General features: G+C 58.7%; 1 protein-coding gene across 1 annotated transcript; it reads left to right on the top strand.

Annotated features, from left to right (window-relative positions):
* Positions 1-65: 65 nt before the first annotated feature.
* On the top strand, positions 66-18,728 carry VWCE (von Willebrand factor C and EGF domains). Its single transcript, XM_075928412.2, is given in 20 exon segments — positions 66-370; positions 1,198-1,292; positions 1,729-1,818; positions 2,505-2,633; positions 3,123-3,239; positions 3,382-3,498; positions 4,496-4,624; positions 4,969-5,345; positions 5,427-5,520; positions 5,781-5,863; positions 6,265-6,352; positions 6,877-6,962; positions 7,354-7,471; positions 7,872-7,957; positions 8,361-8,457; positions 8,942-9,024; positions 10,719-10,809; positions 12,319-12,401; positions 12,822-12,912; positions 13,656-18,728. Coding segments are annotated over 20 exon segments (2,676 nt in total). The 5' UTR covers positions 66-257; the 3' UTR covers positions 14,165-18,728.
* The last annotated feature ends 1,682 nt before the right edge of the window (positions 18,729-20,410 follow it).

The following is a 20,410-nucleotide window of genomic DNA, read 5'->3' as shown; positions in this document are numbered from 1 at the left end:
CCCCCCGCCCCGCCCGCCCGGACCCTCCCCCTCCCGCTCCCCCGGTGCGGTGCCTCTGCCCGCCGGGCGCAGGGAGGGAAGGCGCGGGGCAGGGCTGGCTCCGGCGCGGGCTCGCACACGCCCGCCGCGGGGAGCGGGAGCCCCCAGCCGGGGTCGCGGGGCGGCCGGAGGAGGGGCCGGGCCGGCATGCGGTAGCCCCGGGGCGGGCGGCAGGAAGGCGGCAGGAAGGGGGCTCCGCGCGGGAGGCGCCGCCTGTCATGTTGGCCGGGCTGCTGCTGCGGGCTGCCTGGGTGTCCCTGCTGCTGCTGCCGCCGCCGCCGGGCAGCGCCTACCCCGGCAGGAAGAAGCCGCCCAGCTTCGCGGCGGACAGGTACCGGCCCCGGCTGCACGGCGCGGGGAGGGGCGGCAGGGCGAGCGCGGAGCGTGGGGGGGGGGGGATCCGTCCGTCTGTCCGTCCGTTCTGCCTCTGGCCGTCTGTCCCGCACGCCGCGCTGCCCCCCAGCGCCTCGCGTCCGGCTGCCCTCGGGGCTGTGAGCGGCGCCTGGCGCTGGGAGTGTCCCGCTGCCCCCGGGGTGCCGCTCGGGGCCCGCCCTCCCTGCTTGTGGGCTCTGCCTCCTGGGGGCGCCTCCAGTCCTGGATGGGGGGGGGAGCGCTCTGCCCTTCCGCGGGAGTCTCTCCACGTGGGAGCGCCGTGCCCCCCCCCCAGTGTCTGTCTGTCTGTCTTTCCCGGGGAGAGCTCTGCCCGCCCAGCTCGCACCCAGACCTTCCCTTCCACCTGGCTGCCTCAGGCCGGCCTGGGCTCTGGGGCCAATGTTGGATGGGGGGGGGGGGGAGGATTGCCTAGGCTGCCCTCCCTTCTGCCCCTCTGCAGTTCTTGCTGGGAGCAAGGGGGGGGTGGACCCTCTTCCCCAACCCCCAGCTCACACTCTTGGGGTCCTAGAGGCAGCTCAGGCGGGGCCACAGCCTCATGAAAACAAGGGTCCCAGGGAGGGGAGCAGAGCAAGCCAAGTGGCCTCAGCACCCATGTCCTGCTGCCCCCTGGGGCCTTGGGTCCCTGCCCAGAGGAGCCATTCATTCACGCATCCGTGGCAGGAGAAGGGGTGGGAACAGCTGGTCCCTACATCCCCCTGAACCTTCTGTGGGCTTACTCTCCCTATGAAGCCCTGTCCCAGAGAATCTCCTGTTTCTCCTTCCCAGGCGCCGGGTGGGGCCCCATGTTTGCCTCTCGGGCTTTGGGAGCGGATGCTGCCCTGGGTGGATGCCGTCCCCAGCCAGCGGGCAGTGCACCCTGCGTGAGTATCCTGCATCCTCCATGACCCACCACCATCACCGAGTGCCTGCCGCACAGACAGCGTCTCCCCGTCAGCCTCAGGGGCCTGGGACTCTGCCTCTCCATGGCACAGTCACCACCCTGCTCCCAGGCCTCCCATGGGCAAAATGCCCATTATGGCTCCTGCCCCTCCTCCCATATCTGCAAGGGGCCCTTACTCGCCCCCTTCCTTCAAAGATCCATTCCTCCCCAATCACTTCCTTCATGTGCCTCCCAGCTGCCAACGCTGTCCCATGGGATTGACGGCCTGCCTATTCTGCTTGGGGGCTGGGGGGCTCTTTCCAGACAGTGCCTGCTCTTCCCATTGGTCCCCACTAGGCTGGGTGCATTAGAGCTGCCCCTTGTGGAAATGTCGTCCTGTGTCCTGATGGGCCTCTCTCCCGGCCCCTCTCCTGCAGCACTCTGCTCCTTCGGCTGTGGCAGCGGCTGGTGCATCGCCCCCAACGTCTGCTCCTGCCGGGATGGAGAGCAGGGCATCACCTGCCCAGGTACCTGGACCCCCGTGCTGCACACTTCTGGCCCTTTCTCCGCAGCAGGGGAGGGCGCTCATGGGAGAAGGGTGCTCTCTCGGGCTGAGGCTGGGAGGCCATCTTTGCAGAGGGATGTTGCCCAGTTGGGTGGTCACGGGGGGCCTGGGTGAGGAGCTGTAGCCCAGGTGGCACAGGCCAGCTTGGCCCAAGGGCACAGAGGCAAGGGGAGCTGCCCTGCTGCCGGGTTGGGCTGCCCACCCTGCTGCAGCCTAGCATCCCTAGGAATCAGATCCCAGAACTGCCCATCTCCAGTTGGATCCCCATGTCTGGAGAGGGCCTGAATCCACTGGGAATAGCGGGGACGAGGGGTTCAGAGCAGTGCTGAGGCTGCGGGCAGCTGTGTGGATGTTGGTGGGTTCCTGAGCCAGTGTTCTTAGTACGTAACACAGGCCACGGGCTCCACATCCTGAGCCGCTCGCAGCCCCTGCCTCACTGAGCCAGAATCCCAGGCCAGGACTGGGAGGTGCCACCATGCAGTCTGCGTATGGAGAGCCAGAGGGGACCAGCAGCCTCCACTTTCTTTTCCACCAGCGCATCTTCTCCGTGGGTAGGGGGGTGGCAGGGGAGCCCCTGTGCCCCATGACCCTCGTGCTCTCCCACCGGGGCCTGACTTGCCCCTCAGCCTGCTGCCGTGTGTGTTTCAGATCCGCCGGGTGCCTGCGGGGAGTACGGCTGTGACCTCGCCTGCAACCATGGTGGCTGCCGGGAGGTGGCCCGTGTCTGCCCACTGGGTTTCTCCATGGTGGAGACGACCAATGGTGTGCGCTGTACAGGTGAGAGCTCGCCTGCCGTTGGGTGGACCCCTGATCAGAGCCTGGACCCGTGGGCCTGGTTCACTGAAGCAGCAGAGCTACGAAGGGCAGTGAGTGGTGGGGCTGAGTGCTGGCCGGGTACGGGCAGCGATGCAGCCACTGATGAGCAGCTGGGGTGGCAGGGGGTGACCAAGCCACAGGAAGAGGCGGCTGAGCCTGTTTTAGTCTTGGCTAGCGGAGCTGGGTATTTTCACTGTGGCTTGTCCCGCTGCTCACAGGTTCAATCCCCACCAATGACCCAGCCAGCGTTGTTGTGAGCTTCCCCCACCCCTGGCTAATCCCCCAGGGGACAGGCTGGATCAGCAGCATCACTTTCTTCTTACAGCTGATCAGTGGGCGGGGTTGCCCATGTTCCTTCAGCCGTACACAGGGTTGGCTGGGTGTTCCGGGGGGGGGGGGTGTCTGCTCCTCCCTGGATACTACAGCCAGGGGGGGCCCTTTCTCTCCTAGACATTGACGAGTGCCTGAGTTCCTCCTGCGAGGGGTTGTGTGTCAACACGGAGGGCGGCTTCGTGTGTGAGTGCGGCCCGGGCTTGCGGCTCGCTGCCGACCGTCACAGCTGCCAGGGTGAGTCTCTGGGCCTCAGGCCACAGAACGAGGGGCGAGGTGGGGGGGGGGGGCTGGGCCAAATGTCTGGGACCAGTGCGTGTGGGGAGGGTGGTGCGAGCTCTGAGGGGGGTTGTGGCTGCCTCATCCTTTCCTTTTCCAGATACGGACGAGTGTCTAGCCACCCCGTGCCAGCACCGGTGCAAGAACAGCGTCGGCAGCTACCGCTGCTTCTGTCGCCCCGGTTACCACCTGCACAGCAACCAGCACTCCTGCCTGGGTGAGCCCAACCCTCCTAAGAGGCCTCTTCCCACCCAGCCCCATCTGAGACCTCCCTGCATCCAGTGAGGCTTTAGTTCCAGAGTGCTGACTAGTCAGCAGGACACCCCCAACTCCGGGGGAGGGCTGTGTGTTGGTATCCCCACGCTGCCACCAACAGAGACACTGAGGAGTGAAGGGGCTTCTCCAGGGCCATGCCAAGGGACTGGGAGTGGGGGGGGCTCAGTGGCCAGATGTCAGGCCCTCAGTACATGGCAACCACTAGATAGCAGCCAGTGGAGCGGGGCAGATGTTCAGCTCATCCCACGAGATGGGAGCGTGGGGGGAGGGAGCAGGGGAAATGGCCCCTTAGGCTGAGATTGTTGAGGCTTTTCCCTGAGGCAGAAAGGGGGACCTTGGCCGTTGAGGTCTCTTCAGTGGACAAAACAGTTCCCCACCACATGCTGCCCGTCATGTGGCCCTGTGTCACTGCAGCGACTGGAGCATGGTCCTGCCCATCTCCCCCTGCTGTGAAGGAGGAGGAGAGGGGGCGGGAGGAAAGAGGAGGCTGGGGGGTCACCAGTGATTGCCAATCTGTGTCCTGGCAGTAGCTAGCAACTCCACTTCCAACCCAGGCCCCCAGAGCTGACAGTTTGAATCTCTTCGTGCTGCCTTTTCAGAGCCGGGGGGAGCTCGGAATCGGATCAGAAACAGCCTTGCCTTTCCCTGAGGCCTGGCATGAGGTGCCCGCCGGCTGCCAGCCCCTCGGGTTATGCCAGGGCGGAAGCCTGTCTCCTGACAAGCCTGAGATGTCAGCATGTGGGGCTGGGGTGCCCAATCTGGAGGCCCTGGAGAGTGGGCAGGCAGGCAGGGCTGGTGATGAACGCCCCAACCCGGCCAGCTCCCCCAGTTCCAGCCTTCGTGGCTCCTGCCCAGACCCCAGTGAGCTCCCGGGTCCCCTGCCCGCCCTCCCGGCTGGCCCTGCTGCTAGGTGCTGACCCCTGGCTCTGCCACCCTAGATGTGAACGAGTGCCGCCGGGCCAGCGAGAGGCGCCCCTGCCAGCATGCCTGTCACAACACACTGGGCAGCTTCCTGTGCAGCTGCCACCCCGGCTACCGGCTCAGCGGGGACAGGGTGTCCTGCGAAGGTAAGGGTGGGCCCCGCTCTCCCACCTCCCCAGGCCGCAGGCCTGCCCCTGCTGCCCGCAGTGGGGAGAGCATGATAGGAGGGGTGGGGCTGGCTCCTGCCCCGTCCTGTGGGGAAGGGCCGCTTCTGTGGTCAGTCAGAGCGGAGTGGGTGGGGAGGCGGGCCCCAAATCCAGCTGTGGTCCCTGCTTGTGATGTTGGGGAGGTTCTCCGGGGCAAGGGCTGGGTATCTGGGTTCTGTGCCCTGCAGGGCCTGGTCCCATACTCTGGCCATGTCCCGTATCAGTCCCTGCTCGGCTGCCCTGGCTCTCCTCCAACGGCTCTGTCTGTCTGTGTTTCCTTCCAGGCTTCCCGAGAACCATCCCAGCCCCATCTCCCATCCTGCAGTCCTTGCAGCACCCCCCGACTGTGCTGCTGCTCCCTCCTGACTCTGGGGGGGCCCCTCCTTTCCGAGCCCCTGTCTCAGCCCCGAGCCCCCAGCTCCCTTCCTTGCCGACCTCCCCCCCTCCCTCATTCCCCTTGTTCCCGGCCGCCATCCCTGGCCCGTTCTCTCCGCTGCCACCGTCACTGCTTCAAGAGAAGGCCCCTTTGCCCTCGCCTCCGCCCCCTGCCTTACAGCTGCCCTCCCTCACCACCCCGCCTCCCCCCTGCTGGCACCAGGGGGCGCTGCGGGAGCACAGCAGCCGTTGGCTGGAGCCTGGGTGTCTGCGCTGTTCTTGCGAGGTATGTGCCCTCCTGCTGGGTCCCCGGCTCCCCCCGCCGTGCTCTGGCCAGCCCCCTGCTAACCAGCTTGTCCTGTGGCAGGGGGGCCGAGTGGTGTGCGAGGCGGAGACCTGCAGGGTGGCCTGTTCCCACCCGCTGCCCCTGAAGGATGGGGGGTGCTGCCCCAGCTGCTCAGGTGAGACCCACCCCCCATATCTCACTGGATCAGGCCCATGGGATCACTGGGGCCTGGAGGGTTCAGTCCCTGCTGGTTCCTGCCCCCTGTGGGGGTTCTTTTCCTGCCTGGGTGGTGCCCAGCGGGTGAGCTGCATGGCTGTTCCTTGGGATGGGTATGGATGCCCATGGCCCTGAGGCATGGTGGGACGGTCATGACGTCTCCTCTGGGGCTCACCGTGGAGTAGCCTGACGCTGCCCTTGCTTTGCCGTGTCCCGCAGGCTGTTGGCACGAGGGGGTCGCCCGGGCGGAGGGGGACGTGTTCTCTGTGGCCGACGGGAATTGCACAGTCTGCATGTGCCTGGTGAGCCTTGCGCCGAGTGGGGGGCTGGGCGCTCTGGGGAATGGTGTGAGACTGGGCTGGAGGGATTCCCCAAGGGGCTCGCCTAAACTCCCGTGACATCAGCACGCCGGGTGGCAGGGGCCCAGTGAGGTCATCGGTCAGGTGACTGATTGGAGGCGGTGGCCATGGTGACGTGGCCCTCAGCAGGGGATTCAGAGACAGGAACATGGCCCCTCAGTGGGTCGGGGGCAATGAGGTGATGCCCCTTGGCAGGGGAATCAGCCACGGCAACGTGGCCCCCTGTGGGGCGGGTTGGACCTGGGTTTGAATGAGCACCGAGAGGAGGGGAGAGCTACCCAGTGCCATGTGTGGCCCAGGGCCCTGGTCTGTCCCTGGCATTCCCTTGGGTTTCTCTCTTCCAGGCTGGCAACATCTCCTGCATCTCCCCTGAGTGCCCTCCGGGCCTCTGCCTCAGCCCTGCCCAGGCCGACTGCTGCTCCTGCCAGCCAGGTGGGTCCCTCAGCAGCTGCATTACCCCCTCACCCCTCAACTCCCCAGTTCTGGAGGCTCCATGGAGCTCTCCGGGCCAAAGAGGACCCCCCTCTGCTGTGCCAATGGGCCCTCCGTTTAGATCAGGGAGGAGGGGGATTTGGGTGGGTGGAGCCCAGCGACTGCCTCGCTGATGGGGTAGCAATAGCTACACAGAGTGTGTGGCCAGTGCTGGGCTGTATGGCCTAGTGGCCAGAGCATGGGATGACAAGTCCGGATTCCTGTATTTTCTGCCCAGCTGGAGAAAGGTAAGCAAGTTGCTGAAGTTCATCGTGCCTCAGTTTCCCTCCCTAGAAGTGAGGAGTGCAAGCCCTGGAAGGGCATGGGCTGGGGGTTGGTGTGAGGCACTTGGGGACCTGCACCCAGGGGGACACGTGTTATTCTGGGCCTGTTTGAAAAGCCAGGGTCCCACTGTGTGATGGTTCTGGCTGGCCGTGTTTCCTGCCACGTTGCTACCAACCACCCCTTTCCTCCCTCCCTTGCAGCAATGTGCGATTTCCACGGGCGCACGTATGTGCACGGAGCCGAGTTCAGCTTGGACGGTGACAACTGTACCACCTGCGTCTGCAGGGTAGGCCTCAGTCCCCACCCTGCCGGGCTCTCTAGCGCAACACAATGGGGGGAGACGGGCCTTGCCTCTAGGGGTCAGTGCCTGCTCACAGGTCGCAGTGGGATGGGCCAAGCCGCACCAGAACTGGGTGCCAGGGAAAGGCACGGCCTGTGGAGGTGCACCGGGCGCAGTGTCACTAGGTTGGGGGAGCACAGAGCAGGCCAGGAGCGTGGGGGGCTGGCAAGAGGAGAGCTCCACGGAGCCGTGGGGGGATGTGGAAAGGGAGAGGGGGCTCAGTCCAGGCTGGAGTCCTCTGTGGGGCAGGGAGGATGAGGAGGGGGAGGAAGGAGACATGAGACGCTGCCCTGCCCCCGTCGTCTGCTGGCTCATGTGTGATGTGTGTCTTCCCCAGGGTGGTGAGGTGGAGTGCTCCTTTGTTCCCTGCCCCGAGCTGGCCTGTCCCCGCCAGGACTGGCTGCTGGCCCCGGGCCACTGCTGCTTCTCCTGCCGGGAGCCTGCACCAGTGTCAGGTGAGAGGCCACACATAGGGGTTGGGGGGGGTCTGCACGTAGATGTGTGAGGGGCAGGGGTAGGGCTTGGTTTGTGTTGTCATGGGCAGGGGGGTGGGCAAGGCGTGTGTGTGATGCGGGGGGCGTGTGCATCAGAAGCAGGGAGGTGTGTGTGTAACAGGGAGCGAGGTGTGTTTGTGTTATGGGCAGGGGCTGGGCACAGCGTCTGTGTGGGAGGGGTGGGCAGGTGTCGGGCTCTGTGTGTGAGTGTCACAGGCAGGGGGTGTGTCTCCCACCCACAGTGCCTTCTGATCACCCTAAGCCCCCCCGACCCCACCCCTCAGGCTGTGCCTGCTGGGCCCCCTGTCCCTCCACTCCCGCCGGCCCCAGTCCAGCACTGAAGCTCTCTCTCCCTGGCCAGGGTGATTCGTGGACGACAATGGGGTAGAGTTTCCAATCGGACAGATCTGGTCTCCGGGTGATCCCTGTGAGTTTTGCATCTGCCAGGTGACTGAGAACCTGCTCTACTTCACTCTCCTTACCCGTCCCTGCAGCAGGCAGCCCGCCTCCTCTGGCCCCCTCCCTGTGCTACCCAGCATTGGTGGCCTGCCCTGGCTGGGGCCGGGGGCCGGGGGCCGGGGGCAGAGCACTGTGGTCCCTGGTCAGTGCGTGGTTGGACAGCCCCACTGCTGGGCTGATGTTGAACACTCCACTTTGGGTTCCAGGACCTCACAGCTGTCCGCTGGCGTCGGCCTTGGAAGCCTGCTCATTTAGTGCTGTCCTGCAGCACCCTGTCGGGGGCCCGTGACAGCGCCCAGCATCGATGGGCCAGGGCGGGCGGTGCGGGGCAGAGGGCCGGGGGGTCGGCTGTGCGTGCCGTGGGTTCCTGTCAAGTGCCTCTCTCTTGCAGGCAAACGGCTCGGTGAGCTGCAAAAGGACGGACTGCTTGGAGACGTGTCCTCACCCCATTCAGATCCCTGGCCAGTGCTGCCCAGACTGCTCAGCAGGTACCCAGGCCTGGGCTCCCCTCCCAGGGGTCTACCATCTGTGGGGAGGAGCATAACCCCCGAGAGCCCCTTGCTTCTGGCAATGAGGAGCCACCCTTGCTGAAAACCCAGGGACAGGGCATCTCCCTGTTCCACCAAACAGCAGGCCCGCGGTGCCTCTGCTCAGACAGACGTCAGCCAGGCCACTGAGCGTTCGTGGGGACATGGAGACCCATCCCCCTCCCAAAGGCTAAGCAGCCCTCAGATGAAAACAGCTTTAAGTCACCACCAGTGTGTGGCGCTAGCTTTGCCCTGGCGACTCAGCTGTGACTGGCTCTCCCTCCATCCCTTGAGCTACCCTGGCAGCTCTGGATGTGTCCCAGACAGACAAGCTCCACCCCTGGTCTCTGCACTCTGCCAGGTGTGCTGTGGCCTCATGGGAGGCAGCTGGCTTTCTGGCGGGAGGTGACACGACTCTGTCTTTCCTTCTCTCTCTTTCCTCAAGGCTGCACCTACATGGGAAGGATCTTTTACAACAACGAAACGTTCCCCTCTGCCCTAGACCCCTGCCTCAGCTGTATCTGCCTGGTGAGAGCACCACCTTCCCTCCAAGCTTGTCTGCCAGAAAGGCCTCTCAGGTCCTAAGCTAAGGGGCTTTGTCTAACCTGGGGCTGCACCTTCAGGGCTAGGTCCCGGGCTGCTACAGATGTGTATAACATGCAGATAGTGGAGGCAGGCACCATGGCTCCCCTGGACCAGGGAAGAGGAGTCTGTGGGGTGAGGCTGTGAGTGCAAGGTGCCATGGGGAGCGGGAAGGGTTTCACAGGGTTGTCATTTGGAAGAAAATGAGGTGAAGACAGGTTTAACCATCCTACCACTGCTGCTGCTGTCCATGGAGAGTCCTGTTGCTCATCCTCCCTGGATGGCTCAGGGTGGAGAGTGGGTGGCTGACTAGATGGCTACGTCTACACTGGCCCCAAATTCCGGAAAAGGGATGCAAAGCAGGTAAGTCAGAATAGGGAATTCCGTGGGGGATTTAAATATCCCCCGGCGGGATTTAAATAAACATGTCCGCCGCTTTTTTTCCGGCTTGGGGAAAAGCCGGAAAAAAGCGTCTAGACTGGCGTGATCCTCCGGAATAAAGCCCTTTTCCGGAGGATCTCTTATTCCTACCTGAAAGTGCTTTTGTGCAAAAGCATCCATGGCCAGTCTAGACGCGATTTTGTACAAGGAAGCCCCGATCACCATTTTAGCCATTGGGGCTTTTTTGCGCAAAACAGTTCTTCCCTGTCTACGCTGACCTTCTTGCGCAAGTAGTCTTGTGCAAGAGGGTTTTTTCCCGAGTGGGAGCGTGAAAGTATTTGCTCAAGAAGCACTGATTTTGTACATTACAAAGTCAGTGCTCTTGTGCAAATTCAAGCTGCCAGTGTAGACAGCTGGCAAGTTTTTTGCCAGTCTAGATGCACCCCCAGTGCCTTCTATGGGCTGGGTTCCGTGGTTGGACTACATCTCCTAAGATGCAACATGGTCTTTCTTGACTTTGGAGGCAGTTGCATCCTGGGGGATGTAGTCTAAGGGAGTCCAGCCCATAGAGAAGAATGGGAACATGAGGCAGTTGATCTAAAGCTTTTATGGGCCAATGCAGGAATATTTTCTAATCAAAATATTTTGACTTTGGGTTGTTCTCTCTTGCTTTTTTTTTTCTTTTAATGAAAAATGGACATTTTATACTTTTTGCAAAAAGTTTTGTTTTGTTGAAAGCTCAATTTCCTGTGGAAAAGCTGGTTCAGAGGAGAATTTCCCACCAGCCGTAGGCATAACTCACTGGCTGTGTCTACACTGGTATGAATTTCCGGAACTGCTTAAAACGGAATACTATTCCGTTTTCAGTTTTTCCAGAAAAGGAGCGTCTACATTTTTCCGGAAAAGCGTCTGTGGCCAATGTAGACACGCTTTTCCGGAAAAGACTACTGGGCTGTCTACACTGGCTTTTTTCCGGAACAGTGTTCCGGAATAAGGACTTATGCCCGAGCGGGAGCAGAATAGTTTTTCTGGAATAGTGGCTGATTTTGTACAGTAGAGCATTGTTGCTTTTCCGGAAATTCAAGGGCCAGTGTAGACAGCTCGCAGCTTATTCCGGAAAAGCGGCTGATTTTCCGGAATAAGTGGCCCAGTGTAGACACAGCCCATGTGTTTCCTGCCAGTCGTGGTCTCCCAGTCACCTGCCTGCCTTGTGCTGTGGCTAATGCAGACTCCTAGTGTTGCTGTTCTGTGTCCTACAGCTGGGCTCTGTGGCTTGCTCCCCTGTGGACTGCATCGTCTTCTGTGTGTACCCCTTTCATCCGGAGGGAGAATGCTGCCCTGTCTGTTATGGTAAGTGCTGCAGCCTTGGGGAGGTTTGGAGTTCTTTCCTGGCTGCTTCCAGACCACCATGGGCTTTGACCCCTTCCGATCTCACCATCTGGGGAAGAGGGTCTGGTCTGCTCAGTCCTGTTGGAGTCTGGCAAGTGTCCAGCCTATGGGGAGGCTCCACTGAGCCCAGGAAACCAACTAATTACTTGAGACAAATAAAACAGGGATGGGTGGGATGGTTAAAAGGGTCCCACCAAGGGATCCGGAAGGGGACAGTGGACAGAACGCCCTGGACAGCACCCTCTGCACCTCAAAAGCATAGAGAAAGAAACACCAGCTGCATCCTCCCCTAGCAGGTGACTGCACATCAGTGTTGGGTGAAGTGATTCTGCCTTTGTTGTTTGGGTTACAGCAGTGCCTGGAGACCCAGGCTGGGATCAGAGCCCTACTGTGCTACGTCCACACAGCAGCCTCTTCAGGGCAGGGACTGTCCCTACGTAGGCAAGGCAAATAAAGGGCAGGAGTGGGGAAGTGACTTGCCCAGTGTTACTCAGTAGAGGCAAGACTAGAACCCAGGCCTGCTGGTGCCCAGACCTGTGCTCTGTCAACCAGACCGCCCCCCTTTGGTACTGTCTAGCCTGGCTCTAGTCATTACTGTCAGGCAGCGTTTCTCAAACTGGGGTCCGCAAGGGAACTCCAGAGGGTTTACAGGCCCCCTTGATCAGCTTCTTCCCCTTTGTCCCAGGGCCTCCTAGGGCCTGTGCCCAGGTCTTAAGGCAGGCTCCATACCTGCCCTGCTTGTGTGTGGTGCCCAGAAGTGGCCACCAAGTCCTGGCACCCTATAGTGCCGGCTCCGCAGTTCCCATTGGCCAGGAAACGCGACCACTGGGACGGTGGCGGGGGGTGCCTGCAGACATGAGGGTAGTGCATGGAGCCTTCCTGCCTGCCCTTACCCCTAGGGGCTGCAGAGACCTGGCAGCCACTTCAGGGAGCTGTGTTAATTGCTGCTGGGCCCCATATCTCAACCCCTGGCCCCAGCCCTGGAGTCCCTTTCCACACCCAAACTCCCTCCCAGAGTCGGCACCCTTCCTCCCTGCAGCCCGCTCCTGTGTCCCAGCTCAGCCCACTCCTGCACCCTAAACCCTTATCCCTGGCCCCAACCCAGAGCCCTCACCTGCAGCCAGAGCCCTCTGCTCCTGCACCCCAGCCCTCTGCCTCAGAGCAGAGCCCCCTTCCCACACCACAAACCCTCATTCTTGGCCCCAGCCAGAACCCACAACCCCTCCCCAGCCTTGTGAAATCAAGTGAGCAATGGAGGGAGGAGGGATGGAACGAGCAGGGATGGTCGTGGAGGCGGGTTTGGATAACGCATGGGGAAGGGGTGGGATCTCGGTGAAGGCACAGGGCGGGGTGGAGGGTCCCTGAAAAAATGGAAATCAAACTGAGGTCCTCGGGTTGCTCAGCTTTGAGAGCCGCTGCTGTCACGTTACGGCTTGGCTCTCCCCTGGGCCGGGTGTCTCTTCCCTGCAGATTGCAACTACGAAGGCAGGAAGGTGGTGAACGGACAGACGTTCGTGCCGGAGGGTGAGCCCTGCATTCGCTGCACCTGCCAGGTGAGCCGTGCCCCTCGGAGGGGAGGGAGCTGACAGGCATTGCTCTGCAGGGCCTGGGGGAAGGATGGGCATGGGCGTCGCTCAGCATCAGCTACGCTGGGATGCCTCACATGCCTCTCCAGGGGCTGGTGTGATCTGGGCTGAGGGGACGCTGGGAGCTGCCTGCTGGGAGGCTGGTGTGATATGGGCCAAGGGATAAGGGGTTTGGGATGGAGCAGGGGGCTCCCCTCTGGCTCCTTTAGCCCAGCAAGCCTGGGCACGACTGAAGGAACAACCCAGCGGGTTGCTGGGTGTGTGGCAGAGCTGCCCAGCTCCCTGCAGTCCCCACAGGTGAAGTTTGTCCTGGCCTGATGGAGAGGCGGGCCGTGCGGATGTCTGCAGGCAGCCGTGTCTCACTCCTTCCTTTCCCCCCTCTCTCAGCTGGGGGAGGTGAGCTGTGAGAAGAGGCCTTGCACCCGTTCCTGCACAGAGCCTTCAGCGCCGCCCGCCGCCTGCTGCCCTGCCTGCCAAGGTAATAGCCCTGCCCGCCTGGCCTCTGCGCCCTTATGCCCCTGGGGTGGGCACGGCCCAGCCTACACAAGGAGGTTTGCCCTTGTGGCAGTGTCACTGTCCTGGCTGAGGGCAGGAGCGGAAACCTGAGGCAGGGCTGGCCCATGACATTTTGGCACCTGAGGTGGGGAGCTCCAATGATGCCCCCTCGCTTGGGCCAAAACTTTGAAATGTCCCAATTCTCTGGGTCCTAGCAGCGTCCTCTCCCTCACAGTCTGACACCGGAGGCGGCCGCCTCAGTTCGCCTCATGGCAAGGCCAGCCCTGACCTGAGGTTCTGTGGCCTGAGCTATGGAGCCAGGCCCCTTTGGGTAGCAGTGGCAAGAGCTGACTCAGAAGCCCCTGTGTGAGGCAAGGCCACTAGAGGGCCACGGAGAGTGTGGCTGATTCCTGGGTCTTTTTAGTGCCCACATAAGGGCCCTGGGGTGCGAGGTCTCCTCAGTCATCGCTGGGCCTCCAGGTGAGGCTGTAACTGGGTGTTTCTGTCTGGGGTGGGAGAGCCCCCCAGAATAAGGCAGCCCTGTAGGCCCAGCCCCCCTGCCCAAGGGGGTTGTGTGAGGAAGCGCAGTGCTAGGCTTTATGCCAGGGTTCCTGGGCTCCCCAATTTCAGGGCCTTGCCCTACAGAGCTCTGCCCCATGCCCCTGGATGGGTGAACCACAGTCCTGGGGGAGGCACTAATGACAGCCCTGTCTCCATTAATCACAGACACCCCAGTCCTTCTGGAGAGCAGCCCGGTCCCTGTCCAGGTGGACGACGCGGAGCCTGGGAAATCCCTACCCCGCAATCCCAGAGAGAACTCCATGTCCTTGCCCAGGGCCAGCGACTGCCACCTCTGCCCCAGCCCCCCTGGTCCTGCCTCTCCCAGCCCAGAGCGCCGGCTCCTCGCAGGAAGGAACGTGATCCCCCAGGACGCTGGGCCCGTGAACACACCTGGGCCCCTTCCCTCCAGGCCTGGCTCCTTTGGATCTAGTACGGCTCCCCCGGGGCCTTCCCTGCCCCCTACCGTTCTGATGGAAACCTCTGGACCCACAACAGCACCTCCAAGCCCTGATCAGCCCCCTTCGTCTGCCTCCGCAGGGCCTAGCACTGCCCCCTTGGCCCTGACGCACAGCCCCGGCATGGTCCCGGCTCCTCAGAAGCATTCCACGCTCCCCTCCGAGGGAGCGGAGCCATCACCGCAAGGGGAGAGCACGCCCAGCCGGCCAGCTCCGTAGTGCCCCTCGCCAAGGGGATGGGGTGCGCTCCCTCTGTTGCAGCCGTGTGAGGAGGAGGAAGCTGGCAGCAGCACCGAGTTTAATGCAATGGGGTATGGGCGGGAGGGAACAATTGCTTGTTCTGAGCAATGTGCATGGGAAGGACGGCTGCCTCTTCCCCGGCCTGTGCCCCACCCGCTCCCTCCCTGGATCCTGCCGGATAGAAGGTGCCTCAAAGGGCCACACCAGCTACACAGCCCGCTGGTGGGGAGGAGGTGGCATGGCCCCGCTTTGGCTGCCTGAGCAATCCCAGCTGATGAGGGGAGCCATGATGCCGCTCGGGGAAGACGGGCGGCTCAGCTGAGATACATGCGGTTTTCCGGGTACGTGTGAGCGGCCTGCCTCCCTGCAGCAAATGTAGAAGGACATGGAAGGACCCAGCTCCCCGCGTTGGATGGGACGTGCTCACCTGGTCCCAAGGGGTGATCCCTGGGCAGTGCTCCTGTGATAGATGAATCTCCCTACCTTCTGGGTGGTCCCTGCCTCAGCCAGGTCCAGGGCCCCTGGCTGTGGATCCCCAGATCTCCTGTCACTTCTTACAGACTCTTGTTGAAACCTTAGGACTGAGGTTTCAAAACTTCCAAAGGAATTTGAACACCCAGTCCACACCTGGGGATCCAGCGCCCCTGGCCCGCTTTGCAAGTCCTACTCTAGATTCCTTGGGACTGCTGGGGAGCCTCATGGCCTACCCTGCTGGACGGGGCTGGGTAGATTTCCCAAGCAGGTATCTGATCTCCCATCAGGACCAGCCTTGCCCGGTCGCTGCCGAAGAGTAGTAAAGATTTCCCTACTCACCCACACGGTCCCTGCTGCCACCTACAGCTGCCTGGGTAAACTGGATGGGCCCTGCAGCCCTCAGGCTGATCCCTCAATGGTGGAGTTGAGGGATCTCAACAGGAGGTGGCAGGTTCTTCCTCCGTGTCTCCTCAGCCAGCCCTGCATGTGGCTCCGCGTGCAGCAGCCCATCTCTGCCGCAGGAGGGGCCGCAGGTGTCTGATGTGAAGCGGACACGAAGCAGGGAGCCTATGGCTGTCCTTTCCTGCTCCCCCCAAGCAACTTCACTCAGCTCCTGGCGAGGAGCGGGGAGAGGATGGATCCCTGTGGGAGCCCGTAGCTGGGAGCAGGTGTCCTTGGTACAGCTTGGGAGGAACAATCTCCGGGCCTTTCCCCTGTGCAGAGGGAGCTCACAGTCTCTGCTCATTGCTCTGCGATGGGTGAAGGATTCCCAGTTCAAGCCAGTGACTAAAGTCCTTTCACTGAGTGAGTCATGCCAGCTGCTGCCACTGGGTGCCGACACAGGCTGAAGGATTTCCTTGGGGACTCCCCTCGGAGGGACTCAAACCCACCATGGCCTCCTGGCTTCCTGCAGCCGCTGCCTGTGTGCTGAATGGGACAGATAAGTCCCCTCTTGCATCCAGGTCTGTGGCCACCCCCTCAGGCACCTGCGTCTTCCCTCTGCCTGCCCAATTGCAGGGTGTGGGCTCACATGTCTGCACCTTGGGCCCACAGGCAAGACAATCTGCTGAATACAGAGACCTGAACCCTCACTGCTCTTGCAGCACCTCGATCGCCCCTGCTGGGCCACACCAGCAGCCTTGTTCCAACCCCAGCAGCACCCCTGGTTGCAGGATGGGTAATTTATTATTTATTTGCATTGTGGTGGCATTCAGGAGCCCTACCCAGTCATGGACCAAGCCCCTTGGAGGCAGAAGCTGCACTAATTCAGAATGGAGGGTCAGGCCCTGTGAGTGGACTTAAGATCAGAGTCTAGTGGAGATAGTGCTGTGATTAGCAGTGGGGGCCACACTAAGGTCAGGGTTCGCTAAGATTGTAGTTGAGCTTGGAGCTAGAACAGGGGTTGGCAATAAGTTTTCATGGGGGGGCACCCCAAGATTTTGGTAAGTGGTCAAGGGCCATGCTTTTCTATGGAGGGGCTATGGGGTCTGGGATGGAGGTTGGGTGCAGAAGGGAGCTCGGGGTAAGGGACTGGGGTGCAGGAGAGGGTCTCAGGGAGTTTGGGTGAAGGAGGGCTGTGACCTGAGGCGGGGGATTAGGGTGCAGGAGAGAATTCTGGCCTCAGGGAGGGGTGTAGCAGGGGAGGCAGGGCCTGGGAGGGAGTTGTGATTTGGGGTGGGGAGGTGCAGGGGGTTAGTGTGGGGCAGGGAGTTGGGGAGCAGGAGGAGCTGGGATGCCAGAGTCAGGCTCTGACTGGGAGATGGTTACAGGTGGGTCTCAGCCAGCAGCCAAGCGGGACCCTCAGGCAGGCTCCCTGCCTGCAACCGCTTCAGGCTGATCCACGTGCCCCCTAAGCTCCCCAATGCAAGGCCTGAATGCAAAGGTTGTGAAGGTTTATTTCTACTCCATGGTAGTGAAAAATGCCCACTATTTCGAACATTAGTTTTGATTAAAAAATAAGACCCTTGGTAAGCAAAACTGGGCATGTTTTCACTTTTCTTAAAGCAAAAATGATACATTTTGGAAATGAAAACCATGTAAGATCAGAATTGTAGTGTTTCTTTCAGACAGAAATTAACTTTTGATGAGAAAGGGGGATGTTTTAGGATGTGAGAATCCCTTTTGTGAAAATGGCAGGCCTGGAACATGCCCCCCCCCCCCCCCCGATATTTGTGTGTCTGATACATGGTGTTTTTACACAATGCGCTAGGAGCCTGTGAAACTCATTGGCATAAGAAAACTTTGAATCTATAAGAATGGCCATACTAAATCAGTCCAAAAGTCCATCTAGTCCTGTATCCTGTCTTCTGACAGCGGCCAATGCCAGATGCCCCAGAGGGAGTGAACAGAAACAGGTAATCCAGTGATCCCTCTCCTGTAATCTATTTCCAGCCTCTGACTAACAGACGGTGGAGACACCATCCCTATCTATTTTGGCTAATAAGTATTGATGGCTCTAACCTCTGTGAATTTATCTCAATCTTTCTTGTACCCTGTTGAAGTCCTAGTCTTCACAGCCTCCTCTGGCAAGGAGTTCCACAGGTTGACTGTGTGCTGTGGGAAGAAAAACTCCCTTTTGTTTTAAACCTGCTACCTACTGATTTCATCTGGTGACCCTTAGTTCTTATGTTACTAGCCAATTAGCCCCTCATAAGATGGGATTTTCAGGTTTCTCCTCCACGTCAGTCTTTTCTCCTGAGCCTCCAGTCTCTCGCTCCATTTCTCTCTCTCAGCTCTCCTCTGCCTTCTGCCTCTCTCTGTCTCTCTCTTTCTCTTCTCCCCCTCCTGCCTCTCTCTCTCTCCGCTCTCCTCTGTCTCTGTTGGGGATGAACGCTTGCCCAGGCCCCACCCCCTGGGCGTGTATGTCACCACCCTACCCCCGTTCACTTCCCATCATGGTGCTCGGCTGACTTCTGTGCCACTCAGCCAGGCCGCTGTGGGGGAACAAGCGGTGCAAGCAGCCATTTGGGCCCCACACTCCCCATGCAACACCCCCGTGCTCAAGTGGCTCAAGTTTGGCAATCTCCCTAGCATCCTCAGCCGTGGAGACGAAAGCAAAGAATTCATTTAGCTTCCCCACTATGACTTTAACATCTTTGAGTGCTCCTTTAGCATCTCAATTGTCCAAGGGCTCCACTGGTTGTTTAGCAGATTTCCTGCTTCTGATGTACTTAAACATTTGCTATTGCCTTTTGTGTTTTTTGGCTCGCTGTTCTTCAAACTCCTTTTTGACTTTCCTTATTATATTTTTACACTTAATTTGACAGAGTTTATGCTCCTTTCTATTTTTCCCAGTGAGATGTAACTTCCACTTTTTAAATGATGCATTTTATCTCTCATTGCTTCTTTTAGTTGGTTGTTAAACCATGGTGGCACTTTTTTGGTTCTCTTGCTGTGTTTTTTTAACTTGGGGTATACATTTAAGTTTGGCTTCTATGATGGTGTCTTTGAAAAGTCTTCAAGTAGCTTTTAAGGATCTAAATTTTGTCACTGTTAAATTTTATTACATTATGGTCACTATTTCCAAGCGGTCCAATTATATTTCTTGGACTAAGTCCTCTGCTCCACTGAGAACTAAAATCAAGAATTGCCTCTCCTCCTGTGGGTTCCAGAACTAGCTGCTCCAAGAAGCAGTCATTTAAGGTGTCAAGAAACTATCTCTGCATTCCATCCTAAGGTAACATGTAATATGGGGATAGCTGAAATCCCCCACTGTTACTGAGTGTTTTATTTTTATAGCTTCTCTAATCTTCCATAGCATTTCATAGTCACTATCAGTATCCTGGGCAGGTGGTCGATAATATATCCCTACTGCCATATTCTTATTATTAGAGCATGGAATTACTACCCATATTGATTCCATAGAACAGTTCGGTTCATTTAAGATTTTTACTTCATTTGTTTCTACATTTTTCTTTCACGTATCATGCTGCTCTCCCACTCAGCACGACTTGCTCTGTCCTTTCAATATATTTTATACCCTAGTATGACTTTCCCATTGATTGTCCTCATTCCATTAAGTTTCTGTGATGCCTTATATCCTCCTTAAATAAGAGGCACTGTACTTCGCCCATCTTATTATTCAGACTTCTAGCGTTTGTCTATAAGCACTTTAAAAATGTGTCACTATTTAACTGTCTGCCATTTCCTGATGTGTTAGAATGGCACTCTTTTTCATTGGACTGTTTCTCATCTGATCTTACCCATATTTTATCTTTCATCCTCTCCTCCTGACTAGAACATAGAGAATCTCTATTAATAGACTAACCTAAGAGATGTCTGTGTCCGATCCATATGCTCATCTGCACCCATTGACTTTCCTCCAGCCCTTAGTTTAAAAACTGCTCTTTGACCTTTTTAATTTTAAGTGCCAGGAATCTGGTTCCATTTTGGTTGAGGTGGAGCCTATCCTTCCTGTATAGGCTCCCCTTAGCCTAAAAGTTTCCCCAGTTCTTAATAAATCTAACTCCCTCCTCCCTACACCTTCCTCTCATCCACACATTGAGACCCTGCACTTCTGCCTGTCTACCTGGCCCTGCGTGTGGAACTGGAAGCATTTCAGAGAATGCTACCATTGATGTCCTGGATTTCAATCTCTTTCTAGCAGCCTAAATTTGGCCTCTAAGCCTCCACGACCACTGGCTCCTCCCCAGCACTACACAGAAGTCTTATCTAGCTGTCTTGAGAGATCCGCAACCTTTGCACCAGGCAGGCAAGTCACCATATGTTTCTGCTGGTCATCACAAACCCACCCAAGTGTTTAGCTAGATTCCGAAAAGGATCTATTGGACATTTACCTGCATAATGAGAGAGAGGCTGGTACGGGTTTAAAAAAACCAGTGGAAGGCAAACCACCCTTGTGATGTCACAGTGTAAAGGCAACTTTGAACAGAGGCAAGGAACAAACTTGTGTCGTGAGCCGGTTTGGGATTTCTGCTGGTGTGGGCAGTGACAGAAACAAAGGACAAGATGGACAACGGGGCAGTCAGTCCTCTGATCACTGGAAGAGATTAGGATTCTTCAGTGATACAGTTCCAGCTGCCTGTGGTGAGCAGAACAGGGACTTCTGCAGTGGCCCTCTCCCAAACTTCCCGCTGGGGAAGCTAAACTGTGCACAGGTTCAGTGCCCAAGACAACCTCTTCCTTTCCCAGCCAAAACGTAATGGTCCTATCCCTTTGGAACTAAGTGGCAAGTCAATGTGTGGGTGGTTTCCATTAGGAGACATTGGTGATGGAGTCTGATATCTTTGATGCAAGCCTGGCTCTGTCTGCAGAATATAGGCCTCTCCCTGAACACAGGCAAACTCAATCACCAGGAGACAGAGTCATGCTCCCATCACTGAGGCCCTTTCCACCACCACTCTGCCCCAAAACTTGAGGCTTTGCCAAGGGCCATGCTCTGTGTTTCTTCAGTCTGAAGCTTTTTCGCTGCCTTCCTGCTTCTCTGGTGTGTGCATGGCTTTTCTTATACACATACTTGCACCAGTTAATAGCCACCAAAACTCTTCTGCCCACGTGCAGATTGTCCTGTGCCTTTGTTTTGGCCAGAGACCACTGTTATTTTTCTGAAGCAGCTTAATTATTTCTGTTAGCTCAAATGAAGGGTGGTGGTTATACCCCCAGTTTCAAGAAGGTTTAACCCAACGAGGTGCCATAAATAAAACCAACTCTAGCTACTGGGCAATCAGGCAGCTCCCATCTAGCTGCAGGTGTAACATGTCTGGACAGGCATGTGTTGTGAGTGTGAATCAT

The sequence above is a fragment of the Pelodiscus sinensis genome, chromosome 5, assembly GCF_052426305.1.
Source record: "Pelodiscus sinensis isolate ZL-2025 chromosome 5, ASM5242630v1, whole genome shotgun sequence".
Lineage (NCBI taxonomy): Eukaryota > Metazoa > Chordata > Testudines > Trionychidae > Pelodiscus > Pelodiscus sinensis.
This window is presented reverse-complemented; position numbering and strand designations above follow the sequence as displayed.